The 21,173-nt window shown below is 39.1% G+C and overlaps 1 protein-coding gene across 2 annotated transcripts; it reads left to right on the forward strand.

Moving 5' to 3' along the window:
- Positions 1-1,395: 1,395 nt before the first annotated feature.
- baz1b (bromodomain adjacent to zinc finger domain, 1B) lies at positions 1,396-20,282 on the forward strand. 2 transcript variants are annotated; one of them, XM_088345629.1, is made up of 22 exons: positions 1,396-1,887; positions 1,978-2,120; positions 3,604-3,720; positions 5,154-5,298; positions 5,456-5,648; positions 6,007-6,128; positions 6,787-6,984; positions 7,053-7,241; positions 7,319-8,624; positions 9,367-9,516; positions 9,600-9,738; positions 10,742-10,875; positions 11,816-11,921; positions 12,024-12,122; positions 12,254-12,431; positions 13,053-13,235; positions 14,132-14,279; positions 14,451-14,598; positions 15,605-15,720; positions 16,847-16,977; positions 18,051-18,157; positions 18,407-20,282. In XM_088345629.1, the coding sequence occupies exons 2-22, from the start codon at positions 2,002-2,004 to the stop codon at positions 19,026-19,028; spliced, it is 4,650 nt and encodes a 1,549-aa protein (XP_088201755.1). In that variant the 5' UTR covers positions 1,396-1,887; positions 1,978-2,001; the 3' UTR covers positions 19,029-20,282. The 2 variants fall into 2 exon arrangements, with proteins under 2 accessions (XP_088201755.1, XP_088201754.1); XM_088345628.1 differs by having other exon boundaries at positions 1,396-2,120.
- Positions 20,283-21,173: the final 891 nt, after the last annotated feature.

Raw genomic sequence — 21,173 nt, forward strand, 5'->3', positions numbered from 1 at the left:
ATTAGGTAGTTTTACCAAATCAAAAAATGAAACACATATCATGTACAAGGGTTAGGTAGTCCTTGCCAAAATGGCATGAACGAGCATGTATTTTTGGTTGAACACACAATTTGCTTTGGTTGGAGAGAAAAAAAAAACACATTTTCTAATGTGCATTTTGATTATAAAGGATGTTTGACCATAATAAACTCAATTTATTTTGAAATTGTTCTTAAAACTAAACTGACACAATCACAGCATTAAATGATGCCATTGCTTTGTGAGGATTTCTCCTAGTTGGTTTTGTAAAAGTTATATAACACAACAAACCAGGGGTGTCAAACTCCGTTCTGTTCTGAGGTGGGCTGTATCAGTAAAAAATGTCTACAGCAAATTTTTAGCTTCGGTTTTCAGTATAATTCCTTATCGTTCAGCCTATTTTTGTCATCTATCTTACATACTATAATTACGGATGACAAGTGATCTTTTCTAACCACCCAAACATTTTATGCACCTCTTATCCTCTCTAGGATCGCAGGTTTTTCTAAACACAACACATTTATTTACAAACAATAGGGAAAAAAGATTTTGATGTATGGCATTTGATGTGTTAAGAGGTTTATTTTAACAGTTGAGTGAATGCAGTTTTACACCAGAACCAACTCACTAAACTATAGAGACTCAACCATACTTGTCAACCTGTACGTTTTTGCCACACAAAGTACGTTTATTATGCATTTTAAGACGTGTACGACGTACAAGAAAATCTGTACGGAAAGACGCACATTTGTCAATTATGGGGACCATCCGGTGAACACAGACAATCACGAAACGGCAAATCAATCAAGTCTAACAAGTTCGCGGCGGTAGCCTCTATCTCGGTATCGTTTTTTTTCGTTGCAAACGAAGCGAGCGGTTTGATGCTATTGTGCGCATGCGTCTGCCGCCTGGGGTTTTCCATTATGTATCATTCCGGAAAAAAAAATATGGTGTAAGATTATTTTGTATTTTGTAAGGGAAAATACGACAGTTTTTACGGGCATGGAGCCGTGGAGGTTGACATGTATGCTAAACACTGTCATCTAGTGGCCCTAGAGAGCATTTGCTTTGCATTTATTTAAAACAAAAATCATACCTTTTGATAAAAATGACCTGGGGACTCGCTTCTTCTTTACATACTCATAATTTTATAACAGGCTCGATTAAATAATCCAACAGGCCAAATTCGGCCCACGAGACATAAATTCGACGCACTTCGTCTCTAGGCAAGGCTCGGGTTGGTTGGACTCAGAACAGCAGCCAATAGGACGTTGAGTGAGCGTGGTTTGACGAGGGCGCCAAGCCAAAAGAACCAATTGCTGCCAAAAAGGGGTGGGCCTTCGTTGCGACGCCGCTTGCTGCCGGGGAAACGAAGATTTGAGGGTGTGCGAAAGTGTGCCGGCTGAGAAACTCCCGCCATTTGGAAACGAATTTACCCGCTTTGCTACATTTTTCAGGACGACTGAATTTCGAGTGACTGCTTAAAACGATAAAGGATCAACAGGAATCTGGAAAAAATAAACCAACTGCTTCTTTTAAAAGGATTTAACAACTGAATTGCTCTTCGCGCCAATCCTCTGCTGCACTGTGTAGGCTGTTGCCGCGATTTTTACTTGGATCTTGGACTGTATCTTGACAGCTCAGTTTGGGCAGGTGAAACTTTGCCGAATAGCTTGACACGAGCGAGGGAAATAATTTGAGTATTTGGGAACATCCCAGGAACAGCTATGGAGTTACTGCTTACGAAGAGAAGAGGAACCCGATGAGAAAGGCGTGGGAGACGGGACACTGTTTTGTTCAGCAACGCGGTTGCAATCCGGGCTGCTACATAACCGGTTAGCTTGCTACACGTTGAGTTCCAGCCTACCGGTGAGAACGTGATACATGTTATCAGGCACCGAAAGGGAAATTATCATTTTATCATTTCCCTCATTGGAGTTTTCAAGTTTTTTTACTTAGCTCAGACACGTCGCTTGAGTTACGATGGCGCCGCTTCTGGGCCGTAAACCGTACCCACTAGCTAAGCCGTTAGCCGAGCCGCTAGGCCCGGGAGAGGAGGTCTACATCATCGAGCACACTAAGGAGGCCTTCAGGAACAAAGAGTATCCTTTTGAACGAGATGATGATAAGAGATTGACTTGGAGTCAAAAACGTCAGAAGGTTTTTGTGGTATGATTCCTATTGGGGATTTACACCACAAATCAAATGCAATGTTGCGTAGAACGTGAATTTGTTTCTGGTCTTACATTTTCTATCTTTGTAGCTTTTCTTTTGTCAACTGTGTTAGCTTTGATGCTAAAAACAACAATTTTACGAACCTTTAAGGAACGCCCATTTTTCATTTCGGGTGTGTAAGGACATCTTCGATGTTGTTGACTTTTAGGTTCTACTTGTTAAAATCGAACGCTAGCCGATCATGCTAGTACAATGCTAATGTTGGTGTTATGTCACCACAGCCCGGTCGTATCCATTAACGCATTGTCTCGAGTGTGATTTTTCGCTCATCTTAACTTGCGACAAAATGCGTGGCAATCACTACGAAAGGTTCAGTAGTATGAAATACAGTCGTTAAATATAAATCCTACCAATAAACGTGTCTCCCCCATTATATATAATATTTATACACACATTCTAGTAGTATTCTATTATTCAACACGATTTTTATCTTTTTAAATTGTAAATTAACACCATAATACCTAAACATAAGCAAAATGATCTGCCATTACCTCACAAATTGTTTGTAACACAATTGCAAGAGAAAGGATCAGCGTTTTAAATGAGACATTTACCTTTTTTTAAACCAATACCCTTCCAAATTCACGATTTTATGTGTAATACTTTCCCTAAGATATTTGCCTAATTAAATTATTATTTTTTGTTATTGTTTTTTCTTTTATTCCACGTGCGCCCAGTAGACATATCCCTATTTAAGAACCACAAGTTCAATTTTGCTACCCTTATATGAATCTGTCGAGGGAAAAGATTTTTTTTTTCTAATTGCCAGATACATTCTGTCCTTTTTTTAAAAATGTTACTTTATGAGGTTATTTTATGTGTATATACATTTTTAAGGTCTTAGCCATGTCAGTTACTTAATTTTTAACTTTTAAGATTGTAACTTAAGAACAATAATGTTTAATCATGAGCAAAATTATTTGCCATCACTGTTTTCTAACACCACTTCAAGATAAGTGACCAAAGTTTAAAAATGGACGTTTTAACTTATTTAATAACCAATAACCTTATGTGCAGTATACCCGAAATAACTCTTGATTAAATAAATCATATCCTAAAGAATTTTATTGATTTTTTTTTTTTTATAAGTTAAATTGCCCTCAGGGTTCGACGTCAACTTGAGAACCACTGGTCTTAAAGTCCCAAGTAATTTTTTTTGTCTTTTAGGATATTTTGCACACATTTTTGTTAGTTTAATCTACATCGTTATTTTCATTCACCCAAATGACGGTGAATGACGATCAAATTCCTTTTTTCGCTCTTAGTTTTTTCAAGCAAAGTTTTGTGTTGATGTTAATATATTCTAATGTTTAATCTTTGCAAAAGTTGTCCTTGACAAAGTGTCTATAGTGAATATGAGGCCCGCTTGAAGAGGTATGAAGAGCGCATCTGGACGTGCAAGAGCACTGGAAGTATTCAGCTGACTCACAAAGAAGCATGGGAAGAGGAACAAGAAGTCACAGAGTTGTAAGTGTTAGTTCTCGTGTGTGTTTTGTAAGTCGCTGATTATATTTTTATATAATAGCTGTTATTTGTTGGATAGGTTGTTTAAGCCGATGTCTTAATGAGACCAAATGGGAAATGATTTGGGCGTAGTCTTTCACATGTTCCGTTATTATTTTTGTAACACCATTGTTGTGGCATAATCTTTGAAGTGTAAAAATCGAAGGACATTCTCTCGGACCAGGGAAGAAAGATCATGTGGCTTTAAGCTGTGCTGTGATTGGATAAAGCTTGCACTCCACCTCTTTCTATTTTGGAGGATATGCGTGTGATTCAGTCAGCTTACCCCTGATGTAGTCTAAGAAAAGACACTTGCTGCAATTATTAAATTCAGAATGTAAATAAAAGCCCTAATCTGATATTTCTTAATCAAACATACTCTACCACTTGGGCTGCAATCTGCTGCTTTATTTAATTAAATCATGCTGATACTTTTTCAGATTTCGTGATATTTTCCTTACAGTGCATCAAAATAGTAATTTAAGAAAATCTTTCATTTAAAGAAATCCTCAGTTTGTAGATGTATGGTTGTACTTATTGTTTCTGCATAATGGTCAATTAAATTTGATTTCTATTAATTGTGTGCTGCTTAAAGATACCATAGTAAGGGATACAGCAGTTTATACAATAATTGTTGAAATTAACCAATATCCATATATATACAAACATATACTACAGCTTTTTTGTGTTCATAAAAATGAATCGTTGTGCAAATTTTTTCTTCATTTCTTCATTTTCTCTCATTCGATCACATGCACAGACGTGAAAAGTGCGCACCTCAACACCTTTACATTAAACCATCTGATGCTTAATGTGGTTATACGGGCACTAGGTTGTCCGCCAATATTTTACACCAATTAGTTGTGTGGTCTCGCTCATTTTGAACACTAATTTATATGTGTCAGTTGAATTTCCTTTTCAAATTGCAGATCAACTTGACATCAAAATGTTTCTTTATGTGATGTAGGTTGTACTTTCACTGTTCCATTGATGTGTTGTTCAAGTGTGTTTGTACAAAATTAGCTAATAAGAGCTTGCTCTGTCCACGCCACGCATCGGCCCGGTATTGCAGTACCTCCGGGAACGGCGCATTCGCAATGATCGCAGCAAGGCTTTAAGGCTAGGACCTTAGCTTGGCCTTTTGGCTGAGAGTAAGAGTCCCGGCTCCTGGGCTTTGCAGCGTATTATGAACTGACCGATAACGGATAATGGATAATGAGTAAAGACAGAACAATAACCCTTAAAAAATCCCCCCCACCTCCTATAGGCCAACTTTTGTATTGATGGTATGGCTGTAAAAATTGCATCAAATGCAATCAGTAGAACCTGTCTGAAAAGAAGAATCAACATCATTTGATTATATGTGCTCATGAAAGATAATTTTGGTCTCTCTACAGGCTTCAGGAGGAATATCCTCAGTGGTTTGAGAAGCCCATTCTGGAGATGGTCCACCACAACACGGTGTCTTTAGACAAATTGGTTGAAATGGCATGGGTCGAAATCCTCACAAAGTATGCTGTTGGTGAAGAATGTGATTTTACGGTCAGTCAAATCGCAAATATTCTCATGTTATTTTTAAAATATTTTTAATGTAACTTGGTAATCAGTGCTTGCTACCTAACTGCTCTCTATCCGGTAAACAAGTGCAACTTAAGAAAAAATAAGCTGACAAAGTACTCTCGATTATTTTCTAATGCAGGTGAGCCAAGACAAAGGTTTACGGGCAAAGGTGGTAATGATTCACCCCCTTGAGCATCCTGAAGGTGAACCTGGAGAAAAAAAGCTCGAAGGGGCCTGCGATTCTCCATCCAGTGACAAAGAGAATGCCAGTCAAGAGAACCAGAGGAAGGAACCTGCCCAACAAGAGGAAGAAAGCAAGAGAGACAGTCTGAGTAAGTTTGAGTAGTAACGGGTGAAAACAATTGAAGCGGCAGTGGCTCAGGAGGTAGAGCGCTCGTCTTGGGATCAAGAGATCGCAGATCAAATCCCGTGTTACATGTCAAAGTGTCCTTGGGTAAGACACTGAACCCCTAATACCCCCAATAAGCAGGTTTGCGCCTTACATGGCTGCACGGCCGCTATTGGGAAATGTGAAGCACAATGTAAAGCGCTTTGGGAAGTATTGACTTGAAAAGCACTATATAAATGCAGATCATTTCATTTTATACTGTTGGTGCATTTTGAAAGTATAATTTTTGGTGATGCAATTTTGATTTTATTAGTTGTGACATTCGTGCTTTTCCTTTCCAGGTGACAGAGCACGTCGTTCCCCAAGAAAACTTCCTACTGCCATGAAAGAAGAAAAAAAGAAGTGGGTCATTCCCAAGTTTCTTCCTCATAAGTATGATGTCAAGCTGGTCAGTGAGGACAAGGTTAGTATGTTATTTTTTCATATCAACAAATATGATGATATTAATATTTATGTTTTTTTGTTGTTGTTTTTTGGGGGGTGGGGGTTATTTTGACACACTAGGATGATTGACGTAGGTGAACATAAGTTTTGATGCTCAGGGTGAGGAAAATGGTCAAAGGTCTGTGAATAAGTCTTGCCTATCATAAAAGCAGAGTTGGGCGGGTTAGTTTATAAGTGTTATACAATACAGCGATTAGTTACCTGTTGAAAAATGTATACAGATATTTAATCTGAATACCGTTATATTTCAGTAGTGTAACTTAATTACTTTTGATTACATTTGGATTACTCCAATACCAAATATGCTAAGAAAAGGCAAAACTTAATATAAATACAATTACTTAATTTGTTTAAGAAACCATATCTCTTTCTCTGTCTCTTGAGTGTCAGTAATTGAAATTCACATGGACACAATTTGTCTATCGGCACATTATGTATATGTAAAAATAGTTTTGAATTGTAATCCTGAAAAGTAGAACTTATTTTAAATAAATGAACCTGTAATTTGATTACGTATTTTGCTTTGTAACTGTAAAAGAATATAATTACATTTTTTTTGTATCTCAAATTTGTAACACTTTTACATGTATTCTTTTACTCCCCCACCCGGCTCACAGGTTATCAGTAATGTGCCAGCAGACAGTCTTTTCAGAACAGAGCGTCCACCGACCAAAGAGATCATCCGTTACTTCATCAGACACTATGCACAGAGATTAGGGATGGGCGAGAGTGCACCCTGGGTGGTTGAAGATGAATTGGTTAAGAAGTTCAATTTGCCCAGTAAATTCAGTGACTTTCTTCTTGACCCACACAAGGTACAGCACAGGACTTTTCTTTGTCATGTTTGTTAAGGATTTCAAATGCAACTCTTGTTTGTTTAAAGTTTTTAGCTGAGCATCCTTCTGTGAAGCGCAAGAGTTTGACTTCCCCTGAAGGTAAACTTAAAAAGAAGCCAAAAACACCAGGTACACCTGGGGAGAAGTTGGGAAATGAAAAGGGGGAAGCAAAAGGAAAAAGCAAGAAAGATGCATTTGGAAAGCCTCTTAGTCCCACCCTCTGGAGTCATGTGCAGGTGAGTCAAGCTGTGTGCGAAAAATTACGATAGTTATGTTAGTTTTAATGAAATTATTTGCGTCTCCCACTAAACAGAAAATCCAAATGAATGGCTCGCCATTAAAGGTAAAGAACTCAGGAACACCCAAGAAAGGAGACAGTAAAAGCCAAATTCTTTCTAATTCAAAATCAGTTAAAAAATCTGGAGACAAGAAGGATGGAAAAAAAACTGGAAAGAGTGGAAACAAAAATATTCTTAAGGCTTACAAAAAAGATGCTAAAAGTGCGAAGTCCCCAAAGATGAAACAAATGACCCTGCTGCATCTAGCGAAGAGCCCTGCTGCAGGTAGCCCGAAAAAACGAGCCCGCAGTAGTAGCACGGGCACTCCCAAATTAGGAAAGCCGTTACATCCTATAGGTCTCCAACTTCTTCGTTACTATAAGGAGCACAAGGGCAAAGAGGACAAAAAGAATTTTCTTTCTGCCCTTATTACCAAGGCTGCTAAGGCCTTGTCACTAGACGACCGAAACAGACTGCCCGAAGAGCTAAAAGAACTGGTTGAGAAACGCTGGGAGAGACTGGAGCAAAAGAGACGCTGGGCAGCCATGAGTGAAGAGGAAAAACAAGAAGAAATGAAGAGGAGACGTAATGATCTGAAGGAGAAACTTCGGGAAAAAGCCAGAGAACGCCGCGAGAAGGAAATGCAAATCCGTCTGGAACAGTCCCGTCGATTCGAGGACCAGGAAATCAGTGGCAGCAAGACTTTGCCCACTTTTAAGCTTGTCGACATGCCAGAGGGGGTGCCTAACACCCTGTTTGGGGATGTTGCAATGGTCGTAGAGTTTCTTCACTGCTATTCTGGCCTACTCATGCCAGATGACAAGTGCCCCATTACAGCTACAGCTCTGATGGAATCGCTGGCGGGTGTCCGCGCTGGTTTCCACTACCTGAACAGAGTACTGGTGGTGCTGCTTCAAACCCTACTCCAAGATGAGCTCGCAGAAGGCTACAGTGAGCTCGATATCCCCTTATCCGAGATCCCGCTTACCTTGCACTCAGTGTCTGAGCTAGCGAGGCTTTGTTTGCGACCTTTTGATGCCCAGGGTGAGGAAAGTGGTCAAGAGTCTGTGGATCTGGCAATAAGTGGCTTTGATGATGTGGTCACAAGTGAGTTTCTTGAGAAACTTGAAACTGTTGAAGTATTTGAGCTTGACCCAGAAGAAAAAGTCAGTTTGCTGGTAGCACTCTGCCACCGTATTCTTATGACCTATTCGGTGGAAGACCATGTTGAGGGGATGCAGCAGAGGACTGCTGAATTGTGGAAGGAGCGCATGGCCATGCTAAAGGAGGTCAATCGCAAGAGGGCTGAGAAGAAGAAGCAAAAAGAGGTTGAAGGCAAAGGTAAGTTCATCAAATAAGTACCATGTTATCTGGACTGTACGGCGCACCTAAAACTCCAATTCCGTTCTTTCAGCTGCGCATGAGTACCCATTTGTTATTAATTTACCATGCAATCTCACGATGGACTTCCTCTCTGGTGACTCCTTTGCAAATGTTCTGCAAAATGCATGTTGAACAACAGTCCATGATTCCATTTTTGCAAATTCAAGCACACAGAATGCCCTTTCTGGTTGAGTAAATGTCATTAAGGTATCTTTAAATAAATACATATAATGAAAAGCCTTACAAAAAACTTAATGTAACAACCTTAGAAATGGCTCCAGTTTTACCACCATTCATAGTTAGGTGATATGGGGACTCCAAATGAGCCTTAGACTTTTGAAACATCCTGTATAGTGATAATGTGAAAACTTCTAATGTTTTTTTTCATGTCATATGTACAATTAGTGGTCTAGTGATTATCTTCTGGCGTTCGCACCGCCGTTAACTGGGTTTGATTCCTATTGCATACAGTTTTTCAATTTAGGTCAGTGACGTTTTTCGACTGATTAATCATAGCACTAATAGACCCTCAGTGTATAAACTATACTCAAGGTAGCTCTTACTGTAGATTTAAATCAATGGGCCGTACAGTCCAGTGTTTTTTTTTTTTTTTTTGGTCCACTACGCCCTGTAGTGTGGAAAACCGGTTAATTGTTGATTTCTAGTTGGATAATTTACCATATTTTTTTAATGTCTTAAGATGAGAAGAAAAAAAAGGAAGAGCCTAAGAAGGAGATTAAGAAAGAACCGCAAGTGGAGCTGGTGGACTTGATCAGCTCCGTCAAGAGCAGGCAGCTGATGAGTTTGCAGGCTAAGAGAGAAAGAGAGGTGATGGACAAACAGAACAAAGGTAAGACTCTTTCTTTGACACATTTTTTTTAATCAGTCTGGGATGATTGGGTCCTATTTTTTTCCTAAATCATCAATCCGTAGAACGCATGGAAGAGGCGGCAGAAGAGGAGCGACTCCGCAGGCAAAGAGCGAATGCGGAAAAGAACTTTCAGGATGGTATTACAAGAGCCAAACTGGTCCTGCGTAGAACTCCTTTGGGTACAGACAGAAATCATAACAGGTTAGTGACATTGTTTTAAATGTAAAATTAGGATAAGTCGGTTAGATAAAATGCAGGGTTCACATGGGTGCTTAAATTTCTTAAAATTGCTTGAATTTGAACGCTTTGCTTTCTAGGATTTAAAAGTGCTTGAATATTGGGTAAAGTGCTTTAAAATGCTTGAAATTGTTGCTGTGTTTCACAACAGGTGCTTAAAATGACACCAACACTGCTCTCTGGTGACTTTGCTTTGCTCTTGCATTTCTTCCTTTGTGATTAACGGCAGCCACATTTGTTTGTATGGCATTGTCCTACTGCAAATCTAAGCAACATAATACCGTCAGTTTAACCATCACCTATATGGGGAGATGTTTGTTGCAAAAATTATAACAGCCATAGTTCAAATCCACAACTATATTGTCAATTTACTCAAATTCTAAAAATGATCTCATCTCATTAGCTGCACCGCTTATCCTCAGTAGGGTCGCGGGGTGCTGGAGCCCATCCCAGCCATCTCCGGGCAGTGGGCAGGGGACACCCTGAACTGGTTGCTGGCCAATCGCAGGGCACACAGGGACAGACAACTCGCTCGCTCATTCACACCTAAAGACAATTTGGCCCGGCCAATCCACCTGAAATGCATGTCTTTGGAATGTGGGAGGAAACCCCAGTGCCCTGAGGAAACCCAAGCAAACACGGGGAGAACATACAAACTCCACACAGGAAGTCCGGTAGCTGGATTTGAACCCACACAGGAGGTTCCCAAGACCTTAGAACTTTTCCGCATACGTCTTGATAATGCACACGCAAGAAAAAAAATCACAAATGTAAATCAGATATTTGTGAATCTGCAAAATACATGGTTCACACCATATTTCTTCTTTTAATGGTACTGGAGAAACTGAAGAATTTACTTTGAACTCATTAAAAGTGCTTAAATTTGGCCATAAAAAAGGTGTTTGAACCCTAAAACGATGTTTTTTTTTTTTTTTTTTTTTTTTTTTTTTTTTTTTTTTTTTAATAGATACTGGTTTTTCTCTGATGTGATTCCCGGGCTGTACATTGAGAAAGGCTGGGTGCATGACAGCATCGACTACAGCGTCCCATCTCTGGAGGAAAAAGAGACTGAGCCTGATGTGTACACCGATGAAGATGATGGTGAGGCTACCGTAACATAAAGAAGTAAACCTTGATCTAGTTCATAGGTGGGCAAACGGTTATGGGCGCCAAGAGATTTAATCCAACCTGCAAGACAAGAAGCAAAAGTGAAAAATAAGCCGCATCATTTTAGAGAAGTGGTTTCATGCCTGTGCTCTCGGTTTTCTGTTGGTGTAGCATGAAAATTGTAAAAGTAAGAAAGGGTCTGTTTAAAAATACAATCTAAATGCTAACTAAAACCGCAAAACAGATGAAAAAAGAGGAGTATGAGTGCGTTAAGAAATGCAGGTACTTGTACCTGCTACACAAGCAGCTTGACAGATGCTGCAATGATGATTTAAGCCAGAAGTTTGTGTCAGCAAGTAGAACATTTTCAAAATACGAACAACACCTCTAAGGCGATGCGATTGCACAGACCCGGGTTTCTTAGCCTACGCCCCGTTGAGTACCTCATACAAATTGTATTTTTCATTACGCTAATGGGTGGCTAATTCTCTCTGTCCTTGCTTTAAAAAAAATTCTATTAATTGAAGTATTACATTTAATGCAAAAGGCAATTTTGATGTATCCGTTTGCATTGTTTTTCAATGCAAATGATCAAATTTAGTGCTTAAAAAAGAAAGTATTACATTTAATCAAAGTTATATATATATATATATATATATATATATATATATATATATATATATATATATATATTTAATTATTTCAAAACAAATTGGGTCAAATGGTTTCTATAAACAAACGGACACTGAAACTATACTTGTGCAGGTAATTGCAAACAAGAAAAATTTGGCTTATGTTATCTGTTTCCCTCATGTATTGCTGAGGTATCAGATTTGAAACTATCTACTGATTTAGTCATTAGTTCTTAGACGTGATGTTTAACTGCTTTTTGATAAGCATACAGTACCTTGATGTGATAAAAATGCTTTTATAGAGGCTGATGATAATGGAAGCATCACTAATAACGATGTAGCCCAGCTGGGGGCAACAGCTGACGTCTGTAAAGAAACTACAACTCCTAAGCAGGGACAGAATCTCTGGTCAGTGTTTTATACTCTTCTTCCTCTTTGTCTTTTTGTTTCAAGTATTTGTATATTGTATTCACACCCAAAATCTGCTTTTTAATCACTTAATGCCACCAGGTTCATATGCGATAGTCCTGCTGAACTGGAGGAATTAGTGGACTGTCTCCATCCTCATGGAGTAAGAGAAAGTGAACTGAAAGCAAAGATAGAGAGCAGGTGAATGAATGCATCCTGCAGAAATGAACCTTTTAACATTAACAGTGTTAGAATATTGTTTTCCGTTATATTTAGTTTAAATTATAACAATCAGCAATGGAACTAATTGTGTTCTTGATGTTGTTGTACAGTTACCAGGAAATCTTGCACTCCATCAATTTGACTAAAAAGGATAAAGTAAACCTTGGAGTTCCTGATGAGGACACAGAGCTTGTAAAGTTTCTACGCAGTGATATTCAGGAAATTGCCTCACGCCTCCTTAAAGGTGGTTTGGGATATTTTGATGACGATACAGACATTGATGATCAGGTGAGCCACACTGGGTATGATAACCTAAAGCTGTTTGTATGTAGTGACTAAAACTAGGATCTGACCTAAAAAGCCAGCCCAGTTCGGGTCTGCGGGTAGTAAAGACCGACCCAGCCAGAGCCCAACCAATTAATTTGATTTGAGGAACTGAGGCCAGAGAAAACCTGATTTTTTTCATATTTTATTTTTGAGAGCTGGGCTTTTCTCCCGCTAACATATAAAAAAATCCACCTGTCATTGTTCTTTTATCTTTTTTGTCGCACGGTGAAGGACCCACTGGATTGATTAGTCCCCCTCTTGCGCCTTGCCGAGCCAACGTGGGCTTCGTGAGGGGGGGAACAGAATCCATTCTCCACTTCACGCCACAAAAAGACAAAACAGAACAATGACAGATGAACAGTCAGCGTGAGAGAAGCCAGGCCCGAATTCAAACATTATTCGCATTTTAGGCCCAGCCCACCTGAAAATCGGGTTTGGCCCGGGCTTTATATGTTTTAAAAGACTCCTATAACTTAATGCTAGTTTTTGTAAACCCTCTGAATACTTTTAGAAATTGTTTTTTCCCCATCCATTATTTGCAAAGACTGACTCTTTTTGTCTTATTTTATTATCCGTACACAGCTGGAAAAATTGGATAACTTGAAAGAATTGGGAGAATCCATCATCACCATCCAGGCATGTGTTATCAAGAAGTTCTTGCAAGGATTCATGGCTCCCAAGCAGAAAAAGAAAAAAAAGCAAGGCGGGGAAGAAAATAAAGTTGAGGAGGTGGATGAGGATAAGAAACTTGCTGAGGAGGCTAAGGTAAGAGAATGGGTCAAAACAGACCGACACAAACAATTGAGCACAATTCATACTCAATAGGGGCATTTAGATCCCTGGACAGGAACCTTTTTTTAGGGACTTTTTCTTTTTGTGTGTGGATGGATTGAGCTTGAGAAGAAGCCATGCAAGTGAATAATTTGAAAACTTTTAAGAGCAAGTGAAGAAAATGTATACTATTTGATTTATTATATGAAATTATATGAGATGTCGTCCAATTTGGATTCAAAGGATTAGACTTAAAAGATAAGGTAATAGATAAATACATACATACATGCATACTGTACATAAAACTTAACGCATGGGAGCACATTTCAACTGTATTAGCGATTTATATGCCACAGCAAGATATAACTCAGTAGTGCCCTGCATTGTAGTACTTACCATCAGGTCGATATTTCTATAGCTGTTTTAATGATGGCCTTGTGTATAAGGACCAGCAGTCTAGACACGCACTTACAAGGCTGACCTTGTAAAACTAGTTCAGAGTTCCTGCGATCTTAACTCCCTAAATGTTAACAAATGTAGCCCCGCAAGAAGAGTATTGCCCACTACAGAGTTTCTGCCAGCTGATTTCTTGTTAGCTTTCTCATGAGCGCTCAATAAAGTGAACAGGAAAAGAATGCTATGCATATTTTTGTTGCAGGCATCCTATACCAGGGTTTAAGAGCCTTTAGGACTTGAGCAATGAAAGCAAATATTTTAAGACAAAATTGTACAAAACTAACCCGCTCTTAAAACAAAAGCTTATTCTTAATTGCATTTTATTCACCGTGTGATGTTTAATGATTTCATAAAATATATCAAATAATAATGATGCCTGAGCCACATATTAATGTAAAACCCAAGCTCAATAATTTTCAAATGCTACTCCCTAGGTGGCAACAGCAGTAGAGAAGTGGAGGACAGCCATTCGTGAGGCCCAAACCTTCTCCCGCATGCATGTCCTGCTGGGAATGTTGGACGCCTGCATAAAGTGGGACATGTCTGCTGAGAATGCCCGCTGCAAAGTTTGTCGGAAAAAAGGTCAAAACATAATTCAATCTTTTCTTTTTTATTTCTCATACAAAAAGAAATGCACACCGGATGGTAACCTTTTAGATTATGATAAATCACAAAACTGTGTAATGAAGCAAAATGTGTAAAGAATGATTAATGCAAACTCACTTAGAAGACAAAACCTACATTCCAACTCAGGTGATGACGAGAAACTTATCCTCTGTGATGAGTGCAACAAGGCATTCCATCTTTTCTGCCTGAGACCAGTGCTGCATCGCATTCCTGAAGGCGAGTGGCTGTGCCAAGCCTGCCAGCCCACAGTGGCCCGAAGGGGCACACGGTCCAGGTAAGTGAGCCGAGATCAGTAGTCGGGAGATTGGTCTAGGTTAGTGGTTCCCAAAGTGGGCAGTACTGCACCCCCCCACCCCCGCGGTGGAAAGATCTGGGGGGGTGGCAGTCAGAAGTTTGAACGTTTGACGATTTGTACACAACACATTGGGGCTGCACGATTATCCGAAATCGAATCGACATCGCTATGTGACGTAGTGCGATTGTGAAACCGCAAAGCACTGCATTCTCTTTCAAGGTTTTGTAGTGAGTGATGGAGTTTTGGCCAACCTTAATTGTTACTGCTCGAGTTTTAAACGCGCTGACCAATCGGAGGCAAGTTTTAAAAATGGCACAAGCCAATAAACATTGGTCATTGAGTGTCATGGGGGACTCCATAAACATAGTCCCAGAGTCAACCGCGTCCCAGAGTCAACCCCGATAGTTTAAACTGTAATTACCACTCGACAAAGAAGGTGACGAGGACCAGCCAATCATTTTGCAGGAATAGCGGTTTAGCCATTACGGCTAACAGAATGAAAGCATAGGGCTACCACACGCCGTGTTGAACATGGTCAAAGTGAGTGGAAAAAAAGACTAAGGATAATGCCCACTCAAAATATGCTGAAGGAGTCGTAGACAGAAGAGGCCCCTCATCTTCACTTGTTTGGAGGTATTTTTGCTACTTGGAGTCTGATAAAAAACAGCGGGCATATGCACTGCAGACTTTATCGTGTTTCCTGTCTTGGTCTGAAAAACGAGTGCTAGCGAACGTGGATATTTTGCATTTGCAAAATAGTTGTTCACCATGCGTCTTTGTTTTGACATGAAATGTTGGTCAAAGCAGCATAGGGTTTTGTCAACTCTCTCTCCACGAACATTGGTATTAAAAATGTGAAAAGAAAATACGATGTGATCATTATCGCAAATATATTTTTTATCGTGATAACAATTTTTGTTATATTGCTCTATCTACCACTGGAGTGTGAAAGTGAACAGATAAGGAATCGAGTTGTGTTTTTTAGGAACTACAACCAAGACAGCGATGAAGAAGATGAGGAAGAGGAGTCTGAAGAAGAAGACTCAGATGAGGACGATAGTGATGAGGAAGAGTCTGAATACAAGGCAATGGGTCACAGCTGTGAGTATTGTAGTGAGGAATACAGTCTTACTTATTGATAGTTTTTGCGTGACGTCAAATGCATCCTGGAATTTAAACAGTTGGCCATATTCAGGGTTTGTACGGGTGCTAGAAATCAGGTGCAGGAAATTTAAGGACTGAAAAGTTCTTGAATTTTGTGTGAAATGCTTGTAAATTCTTGAAACTGGCCATGTTTCTCAAAAAGTCTGCTTAAAAATGCAGCTGAAACTTCTCTATGGTGGCTTGGCTTCGCCATTGCTTTTCTTCCCTCATGGTTAAAGGCCGGCATTAGTTTGTATGCTATTGTTCAATGAAGTGTCCTTGCTCCCTGCCCAAGAGGACAGGTAGTATATGGCACTATGACATGTGTTTTAGTGCAAGGATTACATATCTATTAGACATTTACAGTCTGTGCAACAAATTAAGGTAGGGTTTCCCAGTGGTAGATTGTGATAAGAACTTCCTACAGCTGAAAATATAAGCAGTCATTTTTACCCAACACATATATGGGGATTGATACATATGTCTCACAAATATTTACAGATCCACAAATATATACGTGATATACTCAAGATCTATGAATCGTGTGTCTTGACCCTAAACCTTACATGCAAAATTATAAATCGCACATGTAAATTGCAGATATATTCATCGCTCGAGGAAATGCAGAATTCTCACCAAATTTATTTTAATGGTACTGGAGAAAATAGAAAAATGGCTTGAAAGTCCTTGAAAAGATGATTTAAACTATGATTTGTTCAAGCACAACAGTTTCTGATACTGAAGTAATGAATCTTGAATTGAATTGTGTTTTTCGTCATAACAATGTAGTAGACATTGTATGCAACAAGCCTAGACATTCCAGGGTAAACGTATAATAAATACTTCAAAGAGAAAAAATGATGGAAAACTATTTACAACTTAGTCCTTAGAGACTGCCCCAAGTTATAATAATAATGTAATGTTAGTTAATGAAACAAAAAAGTGCATTGTAACAGTAGTGCAATTACATTCTTCAAAATAAAAGACTGAAAATGCAATTGTTTATACAGTTATTTTTATTTTATCGATTTGTTAATCTTGTAGGTGTGTAAAAAAATGTTGCCTCTTTCTTATGCTTTTGCAGTAAGGTCACGAAAGAAAGGTAAGCAGTCTTCAGCCGTGCAGAAAAGTAAACCCAAGAAGAAGTTGTCCTCTGCTAGTCAGAGTGGCAAGCAAAGGACTGGCCTTAGTAGCCCTGCTGATATAGACGAACTGGTAAGATATACAATATCTACACAATCTCGCTTTAGGCATAATCACTATATACCGTATTTTCCGCACTATAAGGCGCACCAGGTTATAGGGCACACCCCGAAAAAATAGTTTTTGGCCCTATTTTTGACATACATAAGACGCACCGGATTATAAGGCGCTACAATGGGAACGTCGACAAAATAGTCAGATAGTTCAGTCAAACTTATTACCCCCTTAACATTCCGAAAGCTTGCAAAGACGCAAATACGTGTCGAGAACACGTGCGAATGCGGTGTCCGTACGATGTCACTCAAATGCATCGTTCCATCATTCAGAAGGTTAAAGTCTTGGGATTCAAGAAATGCCAACCATTCCTTAGTTTCTATTTTCTTTTTCGCTCGCAACTTTACTGTGCATATGACAATAAACACTTGGAATTGAGTTTAATTTAAAAATAGACACTCCATTCCATCCATTATCTGCACCGCTTATCACAGAAACATCGAGTTCAGTCTGAAACAAGATACAGGGACAATATAAAACCTGGAGTAGCTCACCGAAGTCGTTGTGTTCATAATAATGTGCAGCCAATGTCCTTTTATATCCGTGAGGGTAGTAAATCCAGGAGAATACAATATTTACAAATACAGAATAGAAAAAAATGCTTTCTCTATGCCGTCAGCCACGTGCTATACACATTCATCTTTTTCTGCCAATTGCAGGCTTTGTTTCGCCGTTTAAGCCAATGCCAGCCTGTAAATGATAAAAAGGAATACGCCCCTTGACCTCCGAATAACTTTAGCCAATAGTGATCGATTCAAATGATGATTGACACATTGGTTAGCCAATGAAACGCCGGTAAATAAATCCCAGCATACACCGCGTACTACTTGGCGTTCGGGGGAAAATCTAGTCGGCGGTTAGTTGGAAAACTTTGCCATTTTAAAATTGATCCATAAATAAGGCGCGCTGTATTATAAGGCGCATGGTCAGCTTTTGTAAAAAATAAAGGCTTTTAGGTGCGCCTTATAGTGCGGAAAATACGGTAGTTTTGAGTTAGCTTTTAAATTGTTGCTTTTGTGTTATTTCTTAAGGTTCGTCAGAGCTCCCAGACAGGCATGCGCAGACAGGCACTGGAGCTGGAGAAGTGTGAGGAAATCCTTAAAAAACTAACTAAGTTTCGATACAGCTGGCCTTTCAGGTGAGAGATTTGGTTACTGACTTTAAGTGTGAGTTCAGTCATTTTACTTTTTTATTATACATTCACAATTCTAAGCAGCTATTTTACATTGTTAGGCCCAATCCCATGACTTCTCCTTTTGTTTGTGTGTTTTATTGTCGCTTAATAACGGGGATTGTGATCATTATTAAAGGGAGCAATCGGCTGACGTTGACTGGTTATGGCATCTATTCTGACTTCTGAAACAATTAACGCTTGTTTTCTCCACAGGGAACCTGTTTCCATGGACGAAGCGGAGGACTATCTGGATGTCATTTCCCAGCCCATGGATTTCCAGACCATGCAGGCCAAGTTTAGCAAAGGATCGTACCGCCACGGCCACGACTTCATCGAGGACGTGAAACTCATCTTCTCTAATGCCGAGGTGTACAATGAGCAGGGTAGCACTGTGCTGTCCTGCATGAGCAAGACGGAAACTGCCTTCACAGAGCTGCTCCAGAAGATGCTACCTGGCCTCAGCTACCTCCGACGACACTCACGCAAACGTGTAAGTCGAGCTCATTTGTCATCCGAAGAAGAAGAAGACGAGGAAGGGGATAATAAGTCACCGCTGCAAAAAAGAACTCTCAACAGCAAGTCAAACACAGACAGAAGCAGAAACAGACGAGAAGCACAGGACGAGGAGAGCGAGGAGGAGGAGGACAGTGGCAAGCGGAGAAGTAAGAGGACCACCTCCAAAACGACTGGAAAGGATTTAAGGGAGCAGAATGGCGATAGTGAGCCGGACACTCATAGAACACGTCAGCGGCGAGGACGGACGGAGGCCGAAAAGGAAAACAGCGATGACGAAAAGCCAGGACGGCGGCGACATTCCAAGAGGCAAAAATGCTGATGATGCCCAAGGAGCTTTGGTGTTTGTCATCCTTTAGATTTCTTAGTGCTTGTCCAAGTTTTTCCATCAGCCAGCAGGGAATCAGACCTCACAGTGACTCTTTGTCTTGAATTTCTGCTCATATTTTTTAAAAAGGATTTATATTTCTAATGTTGCTTATTGTTCTATTTTGCTTTGTTTCTATTGAAGAAGTAGAGGTCCTCAATGCTCCGTGACATTTTTTCTCTCTTGTATAATTGGTTCTCTCAAATATACCAGGAACACAATCAGGGTGATTGTTTTTTTTTTTTGTACCAAGTCTGTGTTCATGTAGCAAAAACCCCCTATGCACATCTTGAACACTTAAAATGGTATCCATCATATTGTACATTATCTAAAGTTTTTCTGCAGGATGGCTCACGCCAACTTTTGTACAGTCAACTTTTGTACAGCCCACTTTTTTTTCCCATGCCGTCACATAGTGTGTGTATTTCTCTGCCCTCGTGTGCATTGGAAACCAGCAAGCTTGCGTTTTATCGTGGCCTGCCATTTTACGGTGTACCTCAAGGTTCTGTCAAGTGCACTAATTTTTGTAAAATGTCCCAAACTTGCCAGCCAGCAGGGCTACTTTGATAGAATTTGTGCATAGCCATTTGTAAAATGATTTTATCAACATGGGTATTTGTGAAGAGTTAATATTTTTTGCACTTTTCATTAGGGTTTATATAAGTTACGTCTGCATACATGTTTGAGTAATTGGGACTTTTCTTTCAAGTTTTGCAGCAAACATGTCAAGTGTTTTTTTTTTTTCATTTGTCTGTCCTAGGAAAAATCCTCTTCAGTCATGTGTGTTTTTTTTGTGATCAGCTCAACTATTAACTCTTAAACTGCTTCAGTCACGTTGTCATTGAGCTGTCAGATGGCGCTCTGCTCTTGTTTTTGGATGTATTCTCAATTTTCCACAAATCTTTGTGGCCAATTTTTCTTTGTCATACAGGTCTGTCTAGCGTGTCTCAAAAAAATATCCTGCGTTATTTGTCTCATGACTAACTTAATGCGGGTGGTAAATCGTCTTTAATTGCGTTTTCCTCCTAGCGGTATTTTTCTCATCGTTTTGGTGCTTCTCCTTTTGCCCACAACAAATGAGTAAAATATGGCAGTCCTTGTCAAGATAAGACTCGACTATTTTACACACTCATTTTGTATCTATATTTATAGTGAAGGTAGTTTTAAAGAGTATGTGTAAAGTTTTTCCAATAAAGGATATGAACATCATTGGAGTGGTCCTTGTTTTTTTTTTTTTTTTTCTTGTAATGGTTTACTTGTTAACAATATGTCCTTTGATACTTTTTTCCGGTAACAAATTGATGATTACTGAGGTTTGTCTGCGATTAGTACAAATTCAAGATTTAAATCCCCAGTGTGTAATATTTGACCACTAGATGGCAATGTTGTCTAATGCAGACGTAAACCAGTGCCACGGCAAGCAACAAGACGGCAGATAAACATGGGATTCTAACTATGTCTAAGAAATACGAGTTTCTCGACCTACAATTTTTTTAATTAAAATTTGACATTGGTTTCATAGTTCATGTATATTTTCCTAATATTCAAATCAACGTTTTTTTCTTAACGTTTTTATTGCACTAAGCGGCACTAAATATTACACACAGTACCTTTAACAGTTTGGGGAGTGAGAATTATTACACGTGTCTAGACATGATTAAAGAAAATTTGAGTCTTAAAATATGTTTTAAGAGGGTCAAAAGTTGCAATTGAGCAAAAAGTGTGCAATGACTACCGCGTTTATGACTATGCTTCATCCTCACTAGGCAAACGCAAAACTTCTTAAAAAAGCTTGTTTTATGACATTTGATGCAAAAGCACATATGCACCTCCCCCATCACACCAAGGGTTTTAAGGTAAATAGTATAATGATAAAACATAGAATTTAAAATTTATAACTAATAAAAATGTGTTGTGTTGGTGCCTTTCTTATCCTCAGTGTCACTTTGAGTGATCCAATAACAAGTACATTTTTTCATAGCACCAACATTTAAATCGATTAAACATTTTTCTGGATTTGCTTATTTTGTTTAAATTCATTTATTAATTTTCTCAGCGATATCAAATTTCATGGTATACATAATTGAAGCTCTATTACGT

The sequence above is a fragment of the Urocampus carinirostris genome, chromosome 10, assembly GCF_059441175.1.
Source record: "Urocampus carinirostris isolate Australia breed hairy pipefish chromosome 10, RoL_Ucar_1.0, whole genome shotgun sequence".
NCBI classification, from domain to species: domain Eukaryota; kingdom Metazoa; phylum Chordata; class Actinopteri; order Syngnathiformes; family Syngnathidae; genus Urocampus; species Urocampus carinirostris.

Bases quoted from the DNA above. Each gene is read 5' to 3' on its own strand.
- baz1b (XM_088345628.1), top strand. From the start codon at position 2,002: ATGGCGCCGCTTCTGGGCCGTAAACCGTACCCACTAGCTAAGCCGTTA. The intron at 9,517-9,599 runs GTAAGACTCTTT...ATCAATCCGTAG, and splicing joins GATGGACAAACAGAACAAAG to AACGCATGGAAGAGGCGGCA. The intron at 11,922-12,023 runs GTCAGTGTTTTA...TAATGCCACCAG, and splicing joins AAGCAGGGACAGAATCTCTG to GTTCATATGCGATAGTCCTG.